Source organism: Spinacia oleracea, chromosome 6, assembly GCF_020520425.1.
Source record: "Spinacia oleracea cultivar Varoflay chromosome 6, BTI_SOV_V1, whole genome shotgun sequence".
Classification (NCBI taxonomy): Eukaryota; Viridiplantae; Streptophyta; class Magnoliopsida; order Caryophyllales; family Amaranthaceae; genus Spinacia; species Spinacia oleracea.
Genome location: NC_079492.1, coordinates 133,876,387 through 133,901,443, shown reverse-complemented (window position 1 = coordinate 133,901,443; position 25,057 = coordinate 133,876,387). Strand labels below are relative to the sequence as shown.

The window sequence follows — 25,057 nt, the reverse complement described above, 5'->3', positions numbered from 1 at the left end:
GGTGTTCCAGGAGGAGTCAACTCTGATAGAATTCCACATTCTTTCAGATGGTCATCAAATTTATAGCTCAGATATTCACCGCCTCTATCAGACCGCAGTGCCTTAATCTTCTTGCCTAATTGATTCTCTACTTCACTCTGAAATTCCTTGAATTTGTCAAAGGATTCAGACTTATGCTTCATTAGGTAGACATAACCATACCTACTGAAGTCATCAGTGAAAGTGATAAAGTAGCTGAAACCACCTCTAGCATTTGTACGCATTGGTCCACATACATCTGTATGGATTAAACCCAATAGTTCATTTGCTCTTTCTCCAACTTTAGAGAAAGGTTGCTTTGTCATTTTGCCAAGTAAACATGATTCGCATTTACCATAATCCTCTAAGTCAAATGGTTCTAGAATTCCTTCCTTTTGAAGTCTTTCTAAGCGTTTCAAGTTTATATGGCCTAATCGACAATGCCACAGATAGGTGAGATCTGAATCATCCTTTTTGGCCTTTTTGGTATTTATGTTATATACTTGTTTGTCGTGATCTAATAAATAAAGTCCATTGACTAATCTAGCAGATCCATAAAACATCTCTTTAAAATAAAACGAACAACTATTGTCTTTTATTAAAAAGGAAAATCCCTTAGCATCTAAGCAAGAAACTGAAATGATGTTTTTAGTAAGACTTGGAACATGGAAACATTCTTCCAGTTCCAAAACTAGCCCGGAGGGCAACGACAAATAGTAAGTTCCTACGGCTAATGCAGCAATCCGTGCTCCATTTCCCACTCGTAGGTCGACTTCACCCTTGCTTAACTTTCTACTTCTCCTTAGTCCCTGTGGATTGGAACATAAGTGTGAGCCACAACCTGTATCTAATACCCAAGAAGTTGAATTAGCAAGTATACAGTCTATAACGAAAATACCTGAAGATGGAACGACTGTTCCGTTCTTCTGATCTTCCTTTAGCTTTGGACATTCTCTTTTGTAATGGCCTATTCCATCACAATAAAGACAGCTCGATGTGGACTTGTCCTGCTTTGATTTAGCATTGCCCTTGGACTTTCCACCTTTCTTGAATGGTCTCTTTCTAGCCTTGAGTAAATCTTTGGCTTCACAGTCCAGTACTATTTCAGCCTTTCTGACAAGGTGAATAAATTCTGCAACTGTTTCTTCTCTTGGTTCACATAGGTATAGTTTCTTGAAGCGACCAAACCCACTGTGTAGTGAATTGAGCAAGACAGAGACTGTCATCCTTTCGCTTATTGGTGTTCCTAGTAGACTTAGGCGATCAAAATATGAACACATAAGATCCACATGGAACCTCAGTGGGACGCCTACCCTCTGTTTAGTGCGAAGGAGCTGAACATGTGTTTCTTGGACCTCCATCCTATAACACCTGTTGGGAGAACTAACCTTTAGACCAGACATTGATTCAATCAACTCATGGACGTTCAGGTCCCTGTCCTCCGTACTTCCACGACAGATATCCCTCAGATTCTTGATGAGCGTAAAAGGTTCATAGGCTACAAACCTTTTAGCCCAATCATCAGGGATATTGTTCAGCATGAGACTCATAACCTTTTTGAGATCCGCATCCCAGGCGTAAAATCTCTCAGGGGTCATGTCTCTGGCATAGTAGCTTGGCATGGGATGTGACAGTACATACTCAAGTCCATTGAGTTTGACTATTTCAACTAGCTTAGCTTCCCATTCAAGAAAATTTGTCAGGTTCAGCTTGACCATAAGCTCAGAACCCATGATGATGTTTTGATTGTTGTTTGCCATATTAAAAACTACAATTGAAAAGAATAAACAAATAAATAACCATTCACAGTTTCTCTTAATAAACTTAAATTCTAGCATACATGCATAATTCAATGTTTATTAAGCATTTTATTCAAGTTTTGTGTTCCGGCAGGTGTGAATAAAATGATTCCAAGATCCTAAAATCATTGAAGAACTAAGCACAGTTTGTCGACTTAATCCTAGAACATCTTAGGTAAGCAAAAGCCTTTTGCTAATAGTCTAGAAACTACTCTTGGTTGATAGGTACGTCTAAGAACTTATTAGGTAAACCTATCGATTTTGCCACGACATAAAAGGACTCCTTACTTATATCGTTGAGTTTCACCAAAACTAACATGTACTCACAATTATTTGTGTACCTTGCCCCTTTAGGACCAATAAGTAACACCTCGCTGAGCGAAAACTATTACTAGATTGATGTAAAGGATATCCAAGCAAGTGTATATTTTGGCATGGCACCTTTTAACTCAATTTTTAAGTTTGGAACTTAAGGCTCTTACTATGTTGGTTAGATTTTAAGTGAACTAAAATCCTTAATCATGCAACATAATCAAGCTTTTGATCTCATGCATTTTAAGACATATTTAAAAGCAATAAATAACTTAAACATGCATACGATAAATGTGATCTAGTATGGCCCGACTTCATCTTGAAGCTTTGACTTCAAAGTCCGTCATGAAAATCTCCGTGGGAGGCACCATTTTCTTCAAATAGGATAAGCTATAACTAATTACAACTATTTGATGGTTCGCAGACCATATTTGAATTGAAAAATAACTTTGGTACTTTAGACCAATTACATTCAAATTAATGGTACGCAGACCATATTTTCTATCCTATTTGGGCCATACTAGTCACTTCATAACCTGCAAAACAGTACATATACAATATATACCATTCACCCATTCATTATCATGAATGGCCCACTTAGCTGGTTAGTAAAACACATTATGCATCACGTAAATATTTGCAGCAATTAATCAAGGGCACCAATAATCTACCAATTATTCAGTCCTTATTAATTCTAATCAAGTTGTTTTAACCTTAAGGATTTGTAGACCTAATCAAGAGTTTATGACTAAAAAGCGCTCCCACTTAAACCAATAAATTCATATGCTTTACTAATTTTAAACATAAAAATGTATTTCTAGTCTAACCGGAAACATACAAATTTAATTAAAATTTAAAGCTCATATAAATTTATAATTGAATCCAAAAAGTTTAATTTAATTTCAGTCGTTATTTAAATTAATTCATGATTTTAATTTTAGTAAAATAATTAGAATAAATAACATTTATTATAATTACAATATTCAAAATTAAAATCCAAGAAAATAATTTAAATTATTAATTTTAAAATTAATTAAAATTACGCGAACTGAAATTTTCAAATTAAACATTCAAAACGATCTAATCGTAACGCAAACACCCTACGCATTGCACGCTCATGGGCCGCTCGCACACAGCCATCGCTGGCCATGTGCGCGCAGCCCATGCGCTCGTCGCATAGCTGCTGCATCTCCATCGCAAGCCATCGCACGCTGTGGTGCTTGCTGCGCGCGCGCGCCAGCGCTCGTCGCACGCGAGCCATCGCTCGCAGTGCGCGCGAGCCATCGCTCGCTGTGCGCGCGACATCGCTCGCTGTGCGCGCGAGCCATCGCTCGCTGGGCGCGCGACATCGCTCGCTGTGCGCGCGAGCCATTGCTCGCTGGGCGCGCGACATCGCTCGCTGGGCGCGCGACATCGCTCGCTGGGCGCGCGACATCGCTCGCTGGGCGCGCGACATCGCTCGCTGTGCGCGCGAGCAACGCTGGGCGCAGCGCTCGTGGCACGCGAGCTTGCGCTCGCTGCGCGCGAGGCTGCGCGCTCTTGCAAGAGGCAGTGCGCATTGTGGCGCAGCTCGCTTGCTGCCCACACGCGACTGCCTTGGCTCGCCCTTCGCCCATGCCCATTCGTCCATTGCTCTTGGCCCACGACACAAGGCAGGGCTGCTGCCTTGTGCTCGTGCACTACGCCTTTGCTCATTGCATTCGTGCCGCACGGGCGACGAGCTCCCTTGCTCGTCGTCGCATGCCCGCACTATACAACACCCCTTAAGGGTAACACGAAGCGTCCATTGCTTTGTGCGTGCAAGTTATATGAACGAATCGCACAAAATTTAAAATTTATATTTAAAATTAATGACAAATTCATAAATAATATTAATTTCATAATTTTAGGGCGAAAAATCGAAAATTTATTATTCAATTGATTTCCGATTGTTATGGATTCAAGTCTAGGTCATAAAAATTTAAAATTTATCATAAATTTACAATTTTTATGGTGGTTTTTAATCATAGGTTTCTAATTAAATTATAATTAATTATGAAAATCAAATTAATTCTAAATTATTCTAATTTTCAACAAATTAATCATAATTACAAATTAGATTGCATAATTAACAAGGCTAGGCATTCAAACTTGTTAAACATATACATTAGGTCAATCAAAAATTCAAGATTTATCAACAAGAATCGCAAATATTTAATTTAACATCTTAAATTTACGAAATTTTGCATTCGAAAAACTAAAACCTTCGAAAAGTCATAGTTAGACTTCGAATTTGAGAATTCTGGGTTCGGCAGAAAAATATTATTTTTTGTCAAAATTTTAGAATGCCTTTTACATGCGGAATTGACACAAAAATCACTCGATTTGGATGAGTAACGAAGAAACTGCCGAAAAACTGCGTACGTATAATTAAATAAACGCAATTTGCAATTAATTAACAATTACGAAAATTAATCACCCCTTTTAATTCTTGCAAATTTGTAATATTTAACCATGTTTATGCAAATTAGATTATGAAAATAATAAGGGGCTCGTGATACCACTGTTATGTTATGATACATATGATATTACATAAATCATGCGGAAACAACCATTAACCCAGGAATACATATTATTTACACATAATCATATAGCATAATTTAGATGCATACTCTTTGTTGCGTGCCCTCCCTAACTGCGCCCGAACCGAACAAGAACAAGTCTTTAGGACTCCAAGTGTCGTCCCTCCGTAGATAGTCCACAGCACGTCCGGATCCGCCTTAAGATTGACCAACTAGAATCGCCCTTAAGGTACTAGAATTTTCGGCACTTTTGAGCAAGATGTGTGGCTGAATTTTTCTCTCAAAAACTCACTTTGAATACTTTGAAACTCGTTATAAATTGTGAACCCAGGCCACATATTTATAGGGGTATGGAAAGGGAATTGGAATCCTATTCAGATACAAATTAATTAAACCTAGAATCCTACAAGAACTCTAATTTAATTAATTTATCAAATAGAATTAGGAATTTAATCATTAACCGAACTCTGCACGTTTTAGGAAACGTGCACGAACACAAACACTTACGCACACACACACGGCAGCCACGATGGGCCGCCCATGCGTGCGTGCGAGCAGCAGCCCACGCAGCGAGGCCTGCGCGAGCCACAAGCCCACACAAGCACCCGCGTGCGCTGCGCGCGCTGTGCGCGCTGCCACGGCCTGCTGGGCCTGGCCTTGCGCTGGGCCTGGCGTGGCTGTTTGTGTGGCGCGCTTGGCTTGCTGGGCGATGGCCTGGCTTCGTGCTGGGCCCTCGTCCGGCAGGCCTCGTCCGATGCTTATTCGTACGATACGCTTCCGATTAAATTTCCGATTCCGGAATTCATTTCCGATACGAACAATATTTAACATTTCCGATTCCGGAATTAATTTTCCGTTTCGAACAATTATTTAATATTTCCGTTTCCGGAATTATTTTCCGATTCCGGTAATATTTCCGATTCTGACAATATTTCCGTTTCCGGCAATATTTCCGATTCTGGTAATATTTCCATTTCCGATAATATTTTCCGATACGTACCATGTTTCCGTTTCCGGCAACATCTACGACTTGGATAATATTTATATTTCCGATACGATCCATATTTCCGTTTCCGGTAATATCATCGTTTCCGGAGTATTCATTTCTTGCCTGTGACGATCTCAGCTCCCACTGAAACCAAGATCCGTCGATTCTGAATATCCATAGATAGAGTATTTAATGCCATTAAATACTTGATCCGTTTACGTACTATTTGTGTGACCCTACGGGTTCAGTCAAGAGTAAGCTGTGGATCAATATCATTAATTCCACTTGAACTGAAGCGGCCTCTAGCTAGGCATTCAGCTCACTTGATCTCACTGAATTATTAACTTGTTAATTAATACTGAACCGCATTTATTAGACTTAATATAGAATGCATACTTGGACCAAGGGCATTATTTCCTTCAAAAAAGACATCATCCGCATAAAACACATGATAAAGGGAGATATTTTTAGAAATCTTAAGAGGTTTCCAATTGCTCTGCACAGCCTGATCCTCAATTAACATAGACAATCTATCCAGGCATAAAACAAAGATAGGATGAAAGAGGATCTCCTTGAAGAATACCTGCCTCTAGATGGCATGAATTCCTCCGTAATTTCCCCATTCCATAAAACTGAATTTTTGGGGTCGTAATACAACACATTATTAAGTCAATTATTTTCCTAGGGAACTTGTAACTAATTAGTGTGTCTCTAATAAATCCCCATTCAAGACTGTCACAAGCTTCAGTTAAATATAGTTTTAAAGCCATAATATTTTTTTCCTATTTTAGTTTTATGAAAAAGTGAGCAACTTCCTTAATTACGATAACATTGTCCTCTATTCCCCGACCTTTTATGAAACTCGACTGCAGGGGACTAATTAATTTGTCCAGAATTGGCCTTAGCCTGGTGGTGATAATTTTGGTAACCAATTTATAAATAGTATTGCACAAATCTATGGGTCTGAAGTCCGCCATTGTTTTAGATTGATCAGATTTTGGAATCAAAGTGATAAAAGACTCATTGATATCATCTGGAATTGAAGCTGAGTCCAAACAACATGCACAAAACTTAACTATACTGGACCCAATATCAACCCAGTAACGTTGATAAAAAAAACTGGTTGTTTTCCATCTGGACCTGGACTCTTAATATTGTGGATTTAACGCTATTTTCTGAGGAGACAAATCTCTTCCATGTTTTATTTCATTTTCGGAAGCCGCAGGTCTTGATAAACGGAATTCATGCTCCTAGTGTCTCGGGCCCTTGGCATCAGTTGTGGAGAGATATGCAACATGAACTTCCTCCGGAGGACACTCTGTGGTTGGTGGTAGGTGATTTGAACGAAGTTACTTCTCAGGTAGAAAAGAGTGGAGGCCGCACATTCCGAACGGGTCAATGTAGGAATCTTAACAACTTCGTGGATGCAGCGGGCCTGGTAGACATGGGTTATAGTGGATGCCCATTCACTTGAATGAACGCAAGAGATGGAATGGAGATGATCCAGGAGAGGCTGGATAAGGAATTAGCTAATGAAAGAATGTTGGATACTTTTCCTCATCTTAAGGTACGTACTTCACTTACCTCGTACTCATTCTGATCATGCCCCAATTATTGTTTCTTTGTATAATGAGTACTCTGTACGTCCGTTCCCGTTTAGATGCAAGGAAGTTTGGATGGAACATCCAGATTTTAAAGATTTTTTCACTAAACAATGGCATAATGAACAAAATGATTTCTTGTTAGGAAGGAAGACTTTTTCACAAATATAAAAGATTGGATACCAATATTTTTGGAAACTTAACTATGATTGAAAATGAATTCTTGCACGCGTTAACGACATCCAAATTGCCCTTGTTGAACATCACTCAACCTTTTTAGTTAATTTGGAAAAGGAGTTGATTGGGGAGCTCAACATTATTTTCAAAAGGGAACGATTGATTTTGGCTCAAAAAGCCGGGAATGAATTGGAGGGAGTTTGGAGATTTCAATACTAAGTTTTTTCACTTAATCGCTAAAATTAAGAAAAGTCGAGGGAAGATTTTAGCTTTGAAGGATGCTAATGACAATTGGGTTTCAAAATATTGGGATGCTTAAAAATATGGCCATGACTTATTTTAAAACAATGTTTCAAACGACTCATGAAAAGTTGGGATGCACGGTATTCATATACATACATACTTGTATCACTGTTACATACTACGTATAAATTATTGAACTTTATGTAAGACCGTCTTAAACTCATAAGACCCCTGATATCAATTAAGTATCAACAAGAAAATCATAACCACTAACACAAAATTATACGGAGTAATTGTAAACACGAAACATATACTTCCGTAGTAGCTATTAACACAAAATCATAACTATTTGACAATAAGAGTGCAACTTTATAATTGTAAAATATAACGGATTATAATTTATAAAGTATAATTATAATCTTATATTTATAAGACGATCTTAATTAACTCTATACTATCATACGTGGAGTATAATGAAATAAACATTAAACTTTAAGTCGCTAATATTTTGATTTAACATTTTCAATAAAGTTAGAGGCACTAATAGTTCTCCATATATAATTGTTTAAAAAAGACATAATTTTATGTGGTGGTTGCGCATAAGATTTTAGGGGGTAGAAACTAGTAGTAGAATTGTAGAAAGGGAAGGGGAGAATGGGTTACGTAAATTAGTGATGTGGCCTGTGGACACGTTGTGTGTCTACATTCATCAATAATTCATAACAAGAAAATGAAAGGTTTAACTTTGTTCGACCCAACATCAATCTATTTTTCACTTTTATCATATCCTAATGGGCTAATGGCCTACCTTATTGGCTCATACCCTAAATAGATGCACACCTGTTTATTGTCAAAATTTGTTCTATAATACCATTACATAATTACAAATAATACAAATACAAAACTATATATATCTCCGAGTGTGATTTCTATGTTATATATGGACGACTGCTAGTGCTAAATGTAAGACATTTATTTACATGGTGACAGATTCAAGATTGTCGAGTATGTATGTATATGAATACCGTGCATCCCAACTTTTCTACGTAAATGTACGAACAAGTTAATTACAATTCTGATTTTGAGGAGAATTAACCAATTGAGGATGATTATGAGATGGTTGAGCCTCTTAATGAGAGTAAGTCAAGTGATGATAATTCACGTGTCAAAATTTCTAATCCAGACCAGGATTATCTTCAATTGACCATCCTCTTCAAAATATTATTACTCAACTTGTGGTTCTGATCCTATCGAGGATGATTCTGAGATGGCCGAGCCTCTTCATGAGAGTGAATCCAATGATGATGATTCATGTGTTGAAATTTCTATTCCAGAACAGTATCATCTTTAATAGGGTCATCCTCCTCAAAATATTGATTACTGTGATTATTTTGAGGAGAATGATCCTATTGAGGATGATTTTGAGATGGGTGAGCCTCTTTACGAGAGTGAGTCCAATGATAATGATTCATTTGTTGAAATTTCTAATCTAGAACATGTGGATCATCTTCAATTGAGTCGTATAATCTCCTTACCAACATGCCAAATACTAAAGTCTATAACATGTACCAAATCTCAAACCAAGGGTATAATTAATCTTAACCTTGCCTTTTTCTCTTCTCATACTCTGGGTTAAGTAACATATTTTTCAATAATGAGACAGTATCCCAAATAAACGCATACATCATATCTCAGTCTAAAATCACCAAACTCTTTTGTCAAAATAAGAGTTCATTCTAAGGCCCTGTTCTTTTTGGCTTAATTTCAGTTTCAGGACTTATTTGGCAGTTCAGTTCAGTTCAGGAGCATTCAGTTCAGTTAAGTTAAGTTAAGTTCAGTTCAGTTCAGTTCAGGAGCATTCAGTTCAGTTCAGTTCAGTTCAATTCAGTTCAGGAGCATTAAGTTCAGTTCAGTTTAATTCAGTTTAATTCAATTCAATTTAATTTAATAATAATAATAATAATAATAATAATAATAATTATTATTATTATTATTATTATTATTATTATTATTATTTAATATTACTTATTATTTATATTTATATTATTATATTATTATATTACTTATTATTTATATTTATATTTATATTATTATATTACTTATTATTTATAACTAATTGAACTGAACTGAATTTATATTTATATTTATATTTATATTATTTATATTTATATTTATATTTATTATTATTTATTAATTAGTTACCGATTATTAGTTATTAATTATTTAGTTATTAGTTATTAAATATTATTATTATTTATATTTATCATTTATTTGTAATTATTGAGTAATCAATTACTGATTATTATTATTGTTATTTATTATATATTTATTTAGTTATTAATTAATAATTATTCTTTATTTATTAGTTATTTTTTTTTATTATTTATTAATTATTATTTTTTTTTTAATTAATTTTTTTTTATTTTTTACTGTTTATTAATTTTTTTTGTTACTTATTATTTATTATTTATTATTTATTATTTATTATTTATTATTTATTATTTATTATTTATTATTTATTATTTATTATTTATTATTTATTATTTATTATTTATTATTATTTATTATTTATTATTTATTATTTATTATTTATTATTTATTATTATTATTTATTATTTATTATTTATTATTTATTATTTATTATTTATTATTTATTATTTATTATTATTATTTATTATTTATTATTATTATTTATTATTTATTATTTATTATTTATTATTTATTATTTATTATTTATTATTTATTATTTATTATTTATTATTTATTATTTATTATTTATTATTTATTATTTATTATTTATTATTTATTATTTATTATTTATTATTTATTATTTATTATTATTATTTATTATTTTATTTATTATTTATTATTTATTATTATTATTTATTATTTATTATTTATTATTTATTATTTATTATTATTATTTATTATTTATTATTTATTATTTATTATTTATTATTTATTATTTATTATTATTATTTATTATTTATTATTTATATTATTATTTATTATTTATTATTATTATTTATTATTTATTATTTATTATTTATTATTTATTATTTATTATTTATTATTTATTATTTATTATTTATTATTTATTATTTATTATTTTATTTATTATTTATTATTTATTATTTATTATTTATTATTTATTATTTATTATTTATTATTTATTATTTATTATTTATTATTTATTATTTCTTATTTATTATTTATTATTATTATTATTATTTATTATTTATTATTTATTATTTATTATTTATTATTTATTATTTATTATTTATTATTTATTATTTATTATTTATTATTTATTATTTATTATTTATTATTTATTATTTATTATTTATTATTTATTATTTATTATTTATTATTTATTATTTATTATTTATTATTTATTATTTATTATTTATTATTTATTATTATTATTTATTATTTATTATTTATTATTTATTATTTATTATTTATTATTATTATTTATTATTTATTATTTATTATTTATTATTTATTATTTATTATTATTATTATTTATTATTTATTATTTATTATTTATTATTTATTATTTATTATTTATTATTTATTATTTATTATTTATTATTTATTATTTATTATTTATTATTTATTATTTATTATTTATTTCGGTAATATATTATGTTCAGTTCAGTTCAATTCAGTTCAGCTCTAAAGAACATGGTCTAAAATCACCAAACTCTTTCGTCAAAATAAGACATATCTTCTATATCAAGGATTATTTGAGGAAATACGGAGTACTACGTACTTTACAAAATAAGACATAAACTTTACACATAAATAACTATTCTCTCTCGAGGACAATGTAAACACCATGTTCACAAATGATTCAAAAGTAACCAAATTACTAACAAAAAGATGAGAACAACTATTATACTCATATAATCAATGAAGTAACACACTTTACAATCAACACTTCGTATCAAGTATCAAATATCACACACTTTACAGACAAATACTTCGTGTCAAATTTCAAATATCACCAACATATCCCATGATACCAAGCACATAAAAAAGTACTCCGTAATTAATACTCCGTAGCACATAAATAATACCCCTCCGTCTATTTTTATTTTTTTTGTTTTTCGTTTTGGATGTCTCAAAATGTTCTTTACATTTCTTTTTATATCATCACATTAATGATTTAATATTCTATCAAAATTTGTGTCAAATGATTTTTTAACCAATTAAATTTATTGATTATTTAATTTCTCACACCTTTCTATTAGGACATTAAATTTTTCTCATATTTCCAATATCATAATTTGATAAAAGTAAAAGCATTATAAATAAACGTAAATTTTTCTTGTTTAAATAAAAAAATAGAGGAATCTCGATGCACATTAATTAGTTATTAATAGAAAAATTTGGTAATATTAATCCAACCTTTGGCCGATTTTCTTTTATTAATCCCACCTACGACATATTTTTTAATAATCCCACCTTTACTACCCGACGACTTTTATTGGGCTTAAGTGGCCGGTAATCGGTGAAAAAGTCAACGAGATGGTGATGAATTGATGATGATGACTGAATATATCGAGAGAGAGTACTGCCATGTAGAGAAATAATGCGGCTTACAACAGTTTTATGACCTGTTGGGCCCAATAAAAGTTGTTGGATAATAAAGGTGGGATTATTAAAAAATATGTCGTAGGTGGGCTTAATAAAAGAAAATCGGTCAAAGGTTGGATTAATATTACCAAATTTTCCTTATTAATAAACGTGCAAAATGACAAACCAAGCGAAGATTACCTTTCCGGATATCAACCAAGCGAGAAAGAGAGCAAGGCATAAGACTCATTATCACTTGATAGAGATTAATTAAACCTCGAAGTTTGGGAATTTGATGCTAGATGACGATTATACGAAGAACCACAAGGAAAATTAGCCAGAGAAAGAGAGAGAAAACGGATTTCGTCACAAAAACAATATAATTAGCTAAGGTTTAGACTTCAGAGTTTTTATACTCTAATATTGATAAGAGCACTTCCAAATGTTTAAAAAAAAAAAAAAGGGAGAAAGATAAGAGCACTTCCCATCATAAAAAAAGTAGGGTTCAAAACTTTCCTAAACTACTTGATATATTAAAATAGGAAAATTTGTAATTATAATCCAATCTTTGTCCGGTTTTCTTTAATTAAGTCTACCTATGCGATATTTCTAAATAATCCAACCTTTATGACCCAACTACTATTATTAAGTCTGGATGACCGGTTACCTGCTACAAAGTCAAGGAAAATTTGTAATTATTAATCCAACCTTTGCCCGATTTTCTTTAATTAAGCCTACCTATGCGATATTTCTAAATAATCCAACCTTTATGACCCAACTACTATTATTAAGCCTAGATGACCGGTTAACTGCTACAAAGTCAATGTTAAAAACGTTGACAACCTAAAGTTGGTTTCACTCCTAAAATATTGGACACATCATCATCACTTGCCACCTAAACAAGGATTTCATTTTTTTTCAAAAAATCCTTAACCCTTCTCTTCTCTGTACCGTGTTTCAATTCCTCTCTCCTCCATTACTGCTGCTTCAACCACAATTGTACTGGTTCATGACATCATCAGCGATTTTCTTGTGGAAATAGGTGACTTCATCCACGCGCATTCAAATTTCGTCTCCAAAATCGTACAAATGAAGGTGAACTTATGAACCTTAGCGTTTTTGTTCCATTTTTGGTAAATTTTGAATTTTGGGCTTCCTTGATGATCAGTTCGTAAAAACCCGAGCTGTTGCAATAATATAGTTTTTTTTTTATGTTGTGGGATGTTGGTTATTGTGGTCTTGTTGAAAATTTAGAAAGAAAAAAAAAACGTTGAATTTGAAGAAGATCCAGATCCAACAGGCAATTGCTTTACCCCAGCCATAACAATTGCTGATTATTTTTTATGAACTTCGAATGGAGAGGTATGACCGTGACCGTATGAGGAATCGACAATGGTGGAGAAGAGCTAGAAGAGAAATAATGGAGAGGAGTGTAGAGATGAAGCAGAAAATCACAAAGGAGAGAGGAACAAAAATTAAAATAACAATTAAAGAAAATAAGGGGGGGGGGGGGGAAATTATAATTGTTATATGCCACGTAAGGGTGAATACCGCCTATAGAAGGTTAGTAACTTGTTAGGCTTAATAATAGTAGTTGGGTCATAAAGGTTGGATTATTTAGAAATATCGCTAAGGTAGGCTTAATTAAAGAAAATCGGGCAAATGTTGGATTAATAATTACAAATTTTCCATTAAAATATGGGGAAAATATATTTGATAGTCTCATATTATTCGTGGGTGTACGCCTTGGTTTATACTATAAATTAAATATTCTATATTTTGTTCAGATAACATAACTCTACTCATATTATATTCTATGTTATCCTCAACATTATAAAAACATACTAAGAAAATACCTCAAGTCTTATTTGTGAACAGCCACATCATCAAATTGATGGTGTGACGTGCTCACACTTATTAATAAACCCAACACATTTAAAGTCCAACGCGTTGATTAACAGAATCTAAAAGTAACACCAACATATAAATTAAAGTAACATCAGTGTATACAAAGAACCACTAACATGAAACTGCAATAAAGCAAGAAAAGTAACAATGAATACGATTTATACGTAACGTACACCAGCATAGAAAGTCAAGTAATATCAGTCTATACAAGGTACTTCTAACATGAAATTGAAGAAACTGCAATAACTAAAAATAACACCAACATAGAAAGTCAAGTAACATCAGTTTATACAAGGAACCTCTAACATGAAACTGCAATAAAACAAGAAAAGTAACAGCGAATATAATGTATAAGTAACACCAGCATAGAAAGTCAAGTAACACCAACCTATACAGGAACATCTATTATGAAATTGAAGAAACTACAATAAAACAAGAAAAGTTACAGCAAATACAATTTATAAGTAACATAAGATAATAAAGTCAAGTAACATCGGTCTATATATACAAGGAACCTATCTCTAACATGAAACCGCAATAAAACAAGAAAAGTAGCAGCGGATACAATGTATAAGTAACACTAGCATAGAAAGTCAAGTAATATCAGTGTATATAAGCAACATCTAACATAAAATTGAAGAAACTGCAGTAAACCAAGAAAAAGTAACAGCGAATACAATGTATAAGTAACACCAGCATAGAAAGTCAAGTAACACCAGTCAATAACCTTCTTTGTAGTAGCTGCACGCGAGGGAGTTGCACTCGTACGTCACACCATCAAGTTTATGGTGTGGTTGGTCACACACGAGACGCGTTGAAGAAAATATACGTAGACTCTGTTCTGTTAGACTTATTTTAACTTATTTCAGACAAAATAAGTCCAAATAAGTTCATATGATTTTTTTTTATTTTTAAATAAGTTTTTTTCATACTTTTTCACTCACAAACTAGTTTATTTCAGACAAATTTTTTCTCCCATATAATATAAGTTAAATAATATATTTTTAGACAAAATAATTAAATCGAATATAATGAAGTCTTACTTTTGTTTAAAATCTTTTACTGTGATAATAGAGTCTATTATCAAAAACAAAATATGTACGTACTCCCTCAATAATAGCCCCATATCATTTTGTAACGTCCCTTTGAGTTTGTCCTATATCTTTTTTGGTATATTTTGGCTCTCTCTCTAGATCTTCTCATGGGCCTTACCAATCTATGTGTAGAATTTACACCAATAAAATGAAATTTGCTACATGTGGTAATTAGAAGGGACAAAAAAATTATAATGTCAATAGGTCTTCCGCGAACTTGATATACAATAAATGTATTGTACATTGGGGTAACTTTTACAAAGTTTAGATAACTTTTTAAAAGATTACATGGTTACTTTTACATAATATGAACGATTTTAAATGATATATAAGAAAATAACTTTTATATTATATCGGGGTATTTTTTAAACATTTTTGATAACTTCAATTCACATCCGATTTACAATGTTTATTGTACAACGAATATAATTAAGAATTTGCGGTATCACATCGAGAACAAAAAGGGAAAAAATAACATCCAAAAGCAATCAAATGTTGCTTAATTTTTTATTTTATTTTTACCAACTAGAACTAGCTTAGAAAAAGTTTAAAGCTAGTACGAGATGATAACATTTCCAATTTATTGACTTAGGCAAAATAGGTGGCTGATGTTGAACTTTATACTACTAGTGATTTTTAATTAGAGAAAGAATCATCAAACTCTTTTTTATTATTCTCCACATTAGCTAGATTCCTCTAAAAGAAAGCTTGAGACAATGGCAAGTTGCAAACCTACTACTTAAGGTCAAAGGTAGTTTGCTAACTTAGACCATTTTCTGTTCGATTTTGTTTTCCATTAGTATAGAAAAAATAAGTTTAGATCATGAAAATTAAGGCTTTGTTCAGTTTTATTTATTTTGACTTATTTCATACAAATTAAGTTCAGATAATATAAGTTCAGTCAAAATAAGTCCAATAGAACGGAGCCTAAGAATTATTCAACTATATTTTACAATTAAAGTAAATTTTGATAAATTTTCCGAGTGATAAATTTAGATAACTGAAAATCAAATGAATATAACGTACTTTACATGTTTTTTAATATTATTGTTAACGTAGTCGCTCCTTTCTTTCTTTCCTTTTCTCTTCTTCTCCCTCATCTTTTAGGTTTTCAGTTTTTTTAGCCGTTTACTTTTTCATTGTTTTTTCTTCGAGTTCTTCCCCCTATTTTTTCCCTTGATTATTCCCAATTTATTCTTTAGTTTTTTTTCTTCTAGATTCTTGTTTCTCATATATGGATGAGAATTTGATGATTAGGGTTTCAATAATTGGGAAAGTAATCTGGATTCGTATGAGTTTAAGGTTTATCATCAACTTGTTGATGCCCAAATTGATAAAATATACTTGGATAGATGCGAAAACAAGAAATTCACTACTCGCGTCAAGTTAGAAGCGTGGAGTATGAGTTGTACTTTAGCATGCATAATAGTAATTATTGCAATTGTAACGTGACATATTTTCTCCATATATATCATAATGTATATTTTATCATTGTAGATGTGGGAATACAAATAATTAATAATAATATTTTTCTTCCCAGTTAAACTAAAAAAATAAAGTCATTTTACATGAAAGTGATCGTGGTTAAGTCAAAGGGTCGTATAGGTGGTTTTGAATTAATTAGGTGGAATTGTTTTGGTCGGGCCAACATTATGATTTGTGACTCCAATCCGCGGCCCTTTTACTTGAAGTGCTGTTTGAAAGGTTTTTCGAGTTATAATAATACTGGATTAGTTAATTAATTACCTCAATTTCCACATGTCTTTTAAAAAATATAAGCAACACTTGCTTTGTTTTAGAGCTCCTGACATTTTTAATCGATACAGCAAATACTAATATGAAGTATGTGAGGTTACAGCCTTACAGGTTACATAATTTGCTGATGTAGTTCGTCACCGCTAATGCAAGTCTAAAGACTAAAGTTGCACAGTTTGCACTCGATCAGAAACTGTGAACATGACTACATGAGAAGAACATAACCCTGTACTATACTAAACAAGATCTGTTAAGAAGTCGATCTCCAAAGTTCATGTCTGCAAAATCATCACTATACTTTTTTTTGCAAATTCAATATACTTGCAGATCTGATTTTTATTACCGGATCCAAATCCAAGTTGTACCCCAAATTAACTATTCCAGAATATGGAATTAGTGAACATTTTGATCATAACAAATAGACTCCAATATGCCTCAATGCGGCAATGCCATTTGAACCCCAAACTGATCGAATCACTCTGATATGAGTTATAATTCGAATATAACTCCGGTTTAATCTGGTCCATTGCCCCCAAAAAATACCATCAAACTGAAAGAAAATTGTAGTAATGGATATTGATCTTTTTTATCCAACCCGAATGACAATGAGTGGTAAAGAAGATTTATGAACAAAATGAAGGTAAACTAGCATTACCATACTTTCATACAAATTTACAGCACAATTCATTCTCATTACTACCGCCTACCGAACTAGTTGTGAGCACTACATGAGAAATGTTAAAGAGACTGCTAATATTGCAAAGCTTGGGGTTGCTAATATTTTCCTTGGAAAATGTCCTACCCAAGTACCCATGATATTTTACTGATGGAAAAAAGAATGAACCTAAATTTCCGATCTGAAATTCATTTCACATTTATGTACCCCTGTACAGCTGTACTGCAGGTCTGCAGGAAGGTAGTGGCTGACAAGTAAAACTGACAATAATAAACACAAAGTGCGGCAAATAAAGACAAAAAAAATCGGGGAGAAATGCACAATCTGAAAATACCAGCATAGGTCAACAGACAACATAATAATATATATTCCATGAAGAAAAACCAGGATTAAATAGCTAACTAAATATACACAGCTAAAATATATTTATATGAATGGTATTAGTATAATGAATAGTAGTATGTTTTATGCAATTGTTTGACCTCCTTTCCGTTTGCATTTAGCAGTCATATACAAATAGAAGAATCATACCTTTACAATGTACTAAGAGCAGTCCCACAGAAAAACAGGACCTTTATCTACTGATTCTGCACTTCCGACGGATCTACCAGACCTTCCAACACCACCAGTTGATCCAAGAGTTCAAGCTTCTCATCTTCAAGGTTTTTAATCTCGTCTTCAGACTCTCTCAACTCCTTTCCCAAATCGCAGCTCTCTACCTCCAGCATTAAGTATTTACGTTTAAGTGCCATATACTCATCTGCAGCAGTAGAGGATTCTATTTGTGCTGAGGATTTTGATCTCTCTTGAGGTCGGTATAACATTGATGCATCGTTCTTCATGACTTTTCTAGAAGCTTTTTGTACATTTCTTAATGGAAATGGCAAAGTTGGTGAGCCTTCTTGTAGGCCCCTCATGAAGTCTTCCGGTACTTGTGAAATGATTGGCCTCTGTGACTTCTGCCTCCGTTGGTTCATCATCCTAGGATCTTGCATTTTTTTTCACTTTATATGAGAACTTTTATGCAACCAGACTTGAGGAGTAACTTTGCGATGTATCCTACACAAAGACACAAGTACTCCAAAATTTCAAATACATAATACAGCTTACATCCGTTTTTAACACAAATGTTTATAGATCAACAGATAAAGATTCCAGAGTAAATGAAACCATACAGTTGGCGACTTGGCGGCTATAATTTTTACACAGAAAAAGAACCCAGGTTCAAATAAGAAAAAGACGGTTTTTTGAGATCAACTACAAAACTAAATCACAAGTATGTCTTTCAGTCAAAACTTAGCCAAATATGTGAGTACAACACACTGATACGTATACACAGGGTTGAATGATTCTATGTATAACTCCTATATAGTATTCCATTGAGAAAATAGTTCAATGTACAGGTACCATTTACCATTTACAGATTCACACGTACAGAGTCGTGGTTCGTTTGGGGAAGGGGGGGGGGGGGGGGGGGTAGCGAATTAGGTTAGAATGCTCTAGGTTCTCGATCCTTACGGGGTTCTTAATGGTACTATACTCGCCACGTTTTATTTTATACGGTGTATTACAATTCAGGACTTGTACTTTATAACAGAATTTTCTATTTCGTCCACAGAACTCTTTTCGGCTTCATAACTTCATAAGAAACTAAAGGTCACATGTACTTAAGTCATATTATGAACCAGCAGCATTAGTGTTTTCTCCCAATTTCAAATTCCTCATACCTCATCGCATTAGATACTGTATGCTGACAGGGACTGATGAAGAGTTGCGCTGTCATAATAAATTCCTCAATGACATTCTAAAGAAATAGACCACATAACCAAACCAAACTCCCAGCTTCCATTACAACCATCCAAAATGAAAAAGAAAAGCAGACACAGACCCTACCAAAATCAAGAGAAGATCTACTCAAGTTCCTTCAATAACTTCGGTAATGCAAGTGAAATATTTAAACTATGTCAATCATTTTCAAATTGATTAAATACATTTCAATAGCTTTGCATTGCAGGACCTTATAAATCTGTGGAAATTGCCGAATCTCCAAGTAAAAGCAACAAATCCACATCTAGGTAAAAAAAATACAATTCATAGGTGATATGTGAGAAACACTGAACACTATTTACAATTACAATTGTTTTCAACATGTAACTGCAGATAAAGGAAAGGGACAAAATCATGTTTTTTCAAAAATTAGTAGCTTGCTCTAAGTAAAATAACAACCACCATGCCACGCTAATCATGCCATATTAACATTTGGTTTTAGCCGTCCCTTTGAACCAACAGATATTAAAAACTAATCCAGCCTAAACCAAACAATCTCACTCGAAACATCATTACTCTAACTTCTACTGGTTTCATGGAATCACACTTTAGAGGAGACGAGGAGAACACCAAATCATGTTTCCTAGTAAAATGCCTTGTGCATGTATCAAATAAAACCTTGGGCTCAGATCTGTTATCACTTATTCAGTGAATAAAATTCTATTCTTCCCTATCCACAAAGCTAGCTGACACAAAACACATAATTTTTCACAGCACAGTCAACAACTCAAAGTTAATCCTAAACAGCAGGGGAACGCGAAAAGGAAATACAAAGTTTTCAAAACGATGAACAGAGATCAAGGTTTGTCTGGTTAGGAACTAAAACGTTAATGGTATCACCTATACATAGCAGCAGACACAAAATGGACAAGGGAACTCAACTACCTTATAAACCAAAGTGGGGTAAAACTTAATTCTCAAAATTCAAAATACAGATGCAATGTTTAATTCTTACCAACCATGCAACTAACTTAGGCAAAGTCTTAAAACCAGATTTCCATTTTACACAGAACATCAAGCTTACTTTATAAATAAACTCAGACCACAAGCACCATAAAAATACAAACCGAGCACAACGGCATAATTATTGGAATATTGGATCACCTGGTTTTTCACTACTCTAAAGTAGGGGAAACTTGAATAAGTAGTAAGAGTAAGTCTAAGGTGTTTAAGGTCTCCCGACAAGACTTCGACTACTCGTACAACAACTACTGCTACTACTACCATTTGTTACGAATAACACGATAACTATGATTGATGGTGATGGTGATGATTAAGGCACGTTATCAAATCAACCAGAAGATGATTCTGCTCCTACAATAACGTCTTACTACAAGCATTTACTGGTTATTAGTACCTAATTTCAATCCTTCAATCTTACACATTGCTGTATATGACTATATACAACATAATCGACGGGAAAAAAAGAAAATTCCAAAAGATAAATACTATATGCTCAATATTCAGAATGCGGAAGTGATTTTATACACAACTTATGGAATCATATAAAAATCAATCAGACTTTAATACTCTCAAATGGATCGAAAATCAAATATATAAAGAAAGCAAAATTGAATCAAGTAAAAAGAACGCATACCTCGATTGCTGCTGATCGATGAATTCAATTTCAGCTGCGTCGAGAGCTAAATCAGAGATCCTCAATCAAACCCTAGAATTCTGCATTAAATCAAATCAAATCAAATAAAATTAAGTGAGGATTAAGAATCGGAAATTGAAGAGCAATCTGAAACGAAGTGCAAATACCAATAGAAGAAAACCCTAACGAATTACGGAGGAGAAAGAGATGAGAGAGAAAGTGGGTTTGACCTGAACGCTAGAGAATGGAGATAGAGGAGCTTTCCGTGTTTAATGTCCATGAGGACCATGATGCCTTCGGGCTTCGGTTATGCAGAGAATGTTGTTGGATGCTTGGATAGTTGGATCCCTCGGAGGCAAATTTTTTTTACACTGTAACTGTTTCTTTTTGAATAAAAATTTAAAAACCACTTAGGTAAATGAGTTAAAATTAGAAAAAAAAAGTTGAAATTGAAAATAAAAATAAAAATAAAAATAAAAATAAAAATGACTACCCTATCTTGGTTTCTAACTTTTCAATGTTACACTTGTTTAAATCGACCGTTTTTATTTAAGTGTTACACTTTCATGTTTGAAAACTTACTATACTAGTACTTAATAATATGAATATCTATAAACCTCTTGTGATATCCACTTTCAATTATATTTCTACATTGATTTTTCTCTCTTCTATATTCATGTACACCTACACACGTCAGGCCGTCAGCTATCTTACAATAAATAATTCATAAACTACCAAATTTTACAATAAATTAATAATTAATCATTTGTATATTATTTTAACAAATTCAACTCAAACCTCTAAGAATTCAAATTAAACCTCCTAAAAATAGCATAGGGAGCATTGCTTATTGAGTACGCTCCATTATATATTTGGAGCAGTAAATGTTTTCCATGGGATGTCCTGGTGTAATCGTCGACAATATCGACAAAATTACTAACAAAACATTTGAGGAGGACAAATATTTATAATGAATAGCAAATTAGGACAAAATTGTGAATCTCATACGTAAGGTCTAAGGATGTCAATGAATGGAGCCGTTTTTTCACTTGGGCATGTGATAAGTTATTAGATTTGGGCTTCAAATTGGTTACAATTTTATCTAGTGAGGAATTTTGAATTGTACTGTCAATAACCTTCAGCTAATAACATAATATAGTTGTTGTAATAATTAACCAAATTGATGGAGATGGGTGTTTAGAGGTGTCAGCCATGGAGATTGACAAGAGGAGAAAAGAGAAAGAAGAAGGAGAACGGCTAGGGCGTAGAGAGGAGGGAAAATATTTAGGTTAACCTAAGCTCTGATACCATGAAAGTAGAGAATAATTCCTTTATCTCTGTATTACGTGATTAGCAATATATATATACAAGTCTACAAGACTAAACCCTAGGGTAGGCTAAGCCCTAGCGCCGTATACTAGAGAATACTAGAGAATCTATGCTTTACATTATTAGAATATCACTATACATAATTAAGATTATTTACATAATCTATTACAAATCTCATTGTATTTCGAATCAAGTTGGTTTAGATCGGGTCAATTTAATTCGGATCATGTGATTTTGGATACAAATTAAATTCAAAATGTATTATACGGATCACATGGTAAGAGTCGGTAATAGAGTATGAGTCAAATTAATTTTATTTGAGAGGAAGTATGAGTCAAATAAAAAGAGAATAAAGTTCAAAAAAAATTTTGCTTCCAAATCCGGGATTAACATAATGTGATTGTATGACGCTTCATGAAATATGATTTAATTTGTCCACCTATGCACCTCGAGAGTGTCATTCATTTTATTTTTAGGGCTGTTTAAAAACAATTTTGCATAATTATAATTAAATATTTTCGTAGTACATCCAATTATGTTTTTGTTCACGTTATCAAATTTTCTCATATATCAGATGAGCCAAAATATTCCATAGTAAAATAAACAAAAATATACTCTCGGATATATTCGAGAACAAAAGCACAAGACTAGTTTCTCTTTAATAGTCCCCCAAGTAGTAAAGTACCAAGTAAGGGAAATCATTCTATTGTATTGTACACCCCACCGGCCCACCCCTCCCCTCCCCAAAAGATCACATGCGTTCTTAAAACCTCCGCAATAAACGAAATAGTTGGTGGTTATTGGCTTATTGCATTACTACCTCCGTTTCGCAATACATGCATCATTTTTTATTTGGGCACTACAGTAGTAATTAATTTTGTTAAATTCGTATCAAATGCGAGGATTTCAAATATCAATTTTTTTTTATAATTCTTACTCATACGCATTTAAAGATATTAATGTCCATAAAAACGTGTTGGAATACGTGCAAAAAGAAATATTGCATGCATTGTGGAACGGAGTTAGTATTTGCATAAACTCAAGAATCAAAGCGTTCAAAAGGGACGAACCACAATCAAATCAAACAAACAAAATGTTATATTATAATGAAACACAAGAACAATAACCAAGCCATTTTCTTTTTAAGAAAAGAAAAAAGCTTTTACACATATTTTATGGACAAAATTCCACAATTAAAAGTAAAAAAAGTCTCCTATGACCAAAGTTAAGAAACGAATAAGCTAAAACGACGCGCCTCGCTAGTAACTTATTCGATTCTAGAGTAACCAATGTAATTAACAATACTAGCTAGCTCCTTTCATTTATTCTCTCTCATTCTTCATACGCCCTGCAAAACAATGTCATTAATTATATTAGCACCAACAACAAGTCAACAAGACAACAACACACATTTATCGTTATAATTTGATGAAAGTTACAACAATGTAATAAACCCAAACCGTTATATTTGGCTTAATTTGTTCCCAAAACGTTTTTTGGGAATAAATCAAGCCAAACATAATACATCCGTCATATGTCACTTTCGATCATATTTCAAATTTTCAATGTAGGGGTCATTTCTTCGTACATCGTTGATCAGTCATTTGTATTGACTTTGTGACTCATTTACATCAACAACAAAATTGTTTGATCAATCGATCACTGGATTATCAACAATTTACCCAAGAAGATACAGTAGCTAGTTCATCAGAACTCCATTAGAAATGTCAAAAATGTTCATTTATAATTTTTATCAACACACTGTAAGATGATCTAATAAAAATTAAGATATAAATGGTAAAAATAAAAAATAAAAAATAAAAATTACGATGTGAATACCTTAAAGGTAGGACGAATGGGATGGATCGATAAGATGATCTAATCACTGTCGCTGCTGCTGCTACCACTACCATCATGATCATGACCATGTTCCTTCTTCTTCTTATCCTTCTTCTTCTTCTTTTTCTCACCATCATCATGTTTCTTATGATCACCATCACCATGTTTCTTATCCTTATGGTCACCATCACTATGACCATGCTTGTTATCCTTATGGTCATCACCATGACCAAGGATCTTAGACATCATACCTCCTCCTTCTTTGTGCTCACCATCCTTCTTATGGTCATGATCATCTTTCTTCTTATCATCTGAATGACCTCCTCCCATGTGGAGTTTCTCTCCAATCTTCTCAATAATTCCTGCCATTTTTTGGTTTAATTTGATGGATGATAATAATGGATGTATGTATGAAATGAGTAATATGAATTGATATGTTGGGGTGCCAAGTATTTATAGGGTCATAAAGCGGATTCTTGTGAACTTTGGATAGGTTGAAATTAATTGTTTATTATGGACCAAGATATTTTTCTTATAATTAGATTATCCCCGTTGATTCCGTAATTTATTTCACGTGGCAACTACGTGTTTACCGCGTACTGGCCTGTTTACCTCTCTTGAGACTTGAAGGAAAGGTTAATTACTCCGTAACAGGGATATTATTGAAAATTAACTCATACAAAACTAATACGAGTAATACTTTGACCGTCGGTTTGTTGACCGTTAATAAATGCTGGAAATGAGAACAATAT

General features: G+C 32.5%; 1 protein-coding gene and 1 long non-coding RNA gene across 2 annotated transcripts; both read right to left on the bottom strand.

The window, feature by feature from the left end:
• Positions 1-18,702: 18,702 nt before the first annotated feature.
• On the bottom strand, positions 18,703-21,521 carry LOC110785337 (uncharacterized). The gene is made up of 3 exons (XR_002532594.2): positions 21,368-21,521; positions 21,138-21,217; positions 18,703-18,772 (listed from the first exon to the last, which is right to left on the bottom strand). It is a non-coding gene; the product is annotated as an uncharacterized lncRNA (long non-coding RNA).
• A 2,025-nt stretch (positions 21,522-23,546) lies between these two features.
• On the bottom strand, positions 23,547-24,741 carry LOC110785338 (protein SRC1). The gene is made up of 2 exons (XM_021989774.2): positions 24,306-24,741; positions 23,547-23,814 (listed from the first exon to the last, which is right to left on the bottom strand). Exon 1 carries the CDS (start codon positions 24,672-24,674, stop codon positions 24,345-24,347), a length of 330 nt encoding a protein of 109 aa, XP_021845466.1. The 5' UTR covers positions 24,675-24,741; the 3' UTR covers positions 23,547-23,814; positions 24,306-24,344.
• Between the last annotated feature and the right edge of the window lie 316 nt (positions 24,742-25,057).

What these genes read in the sequence shown, in the direction of transcription:
- LOC110785338 (XM_021989774.2), bottom strand. Translation starts at nt 24,674, where the DNA reads ATGGCAGGAATTATTGAGAAGATTGGAGAGAAACTCCACATGGGAGGA.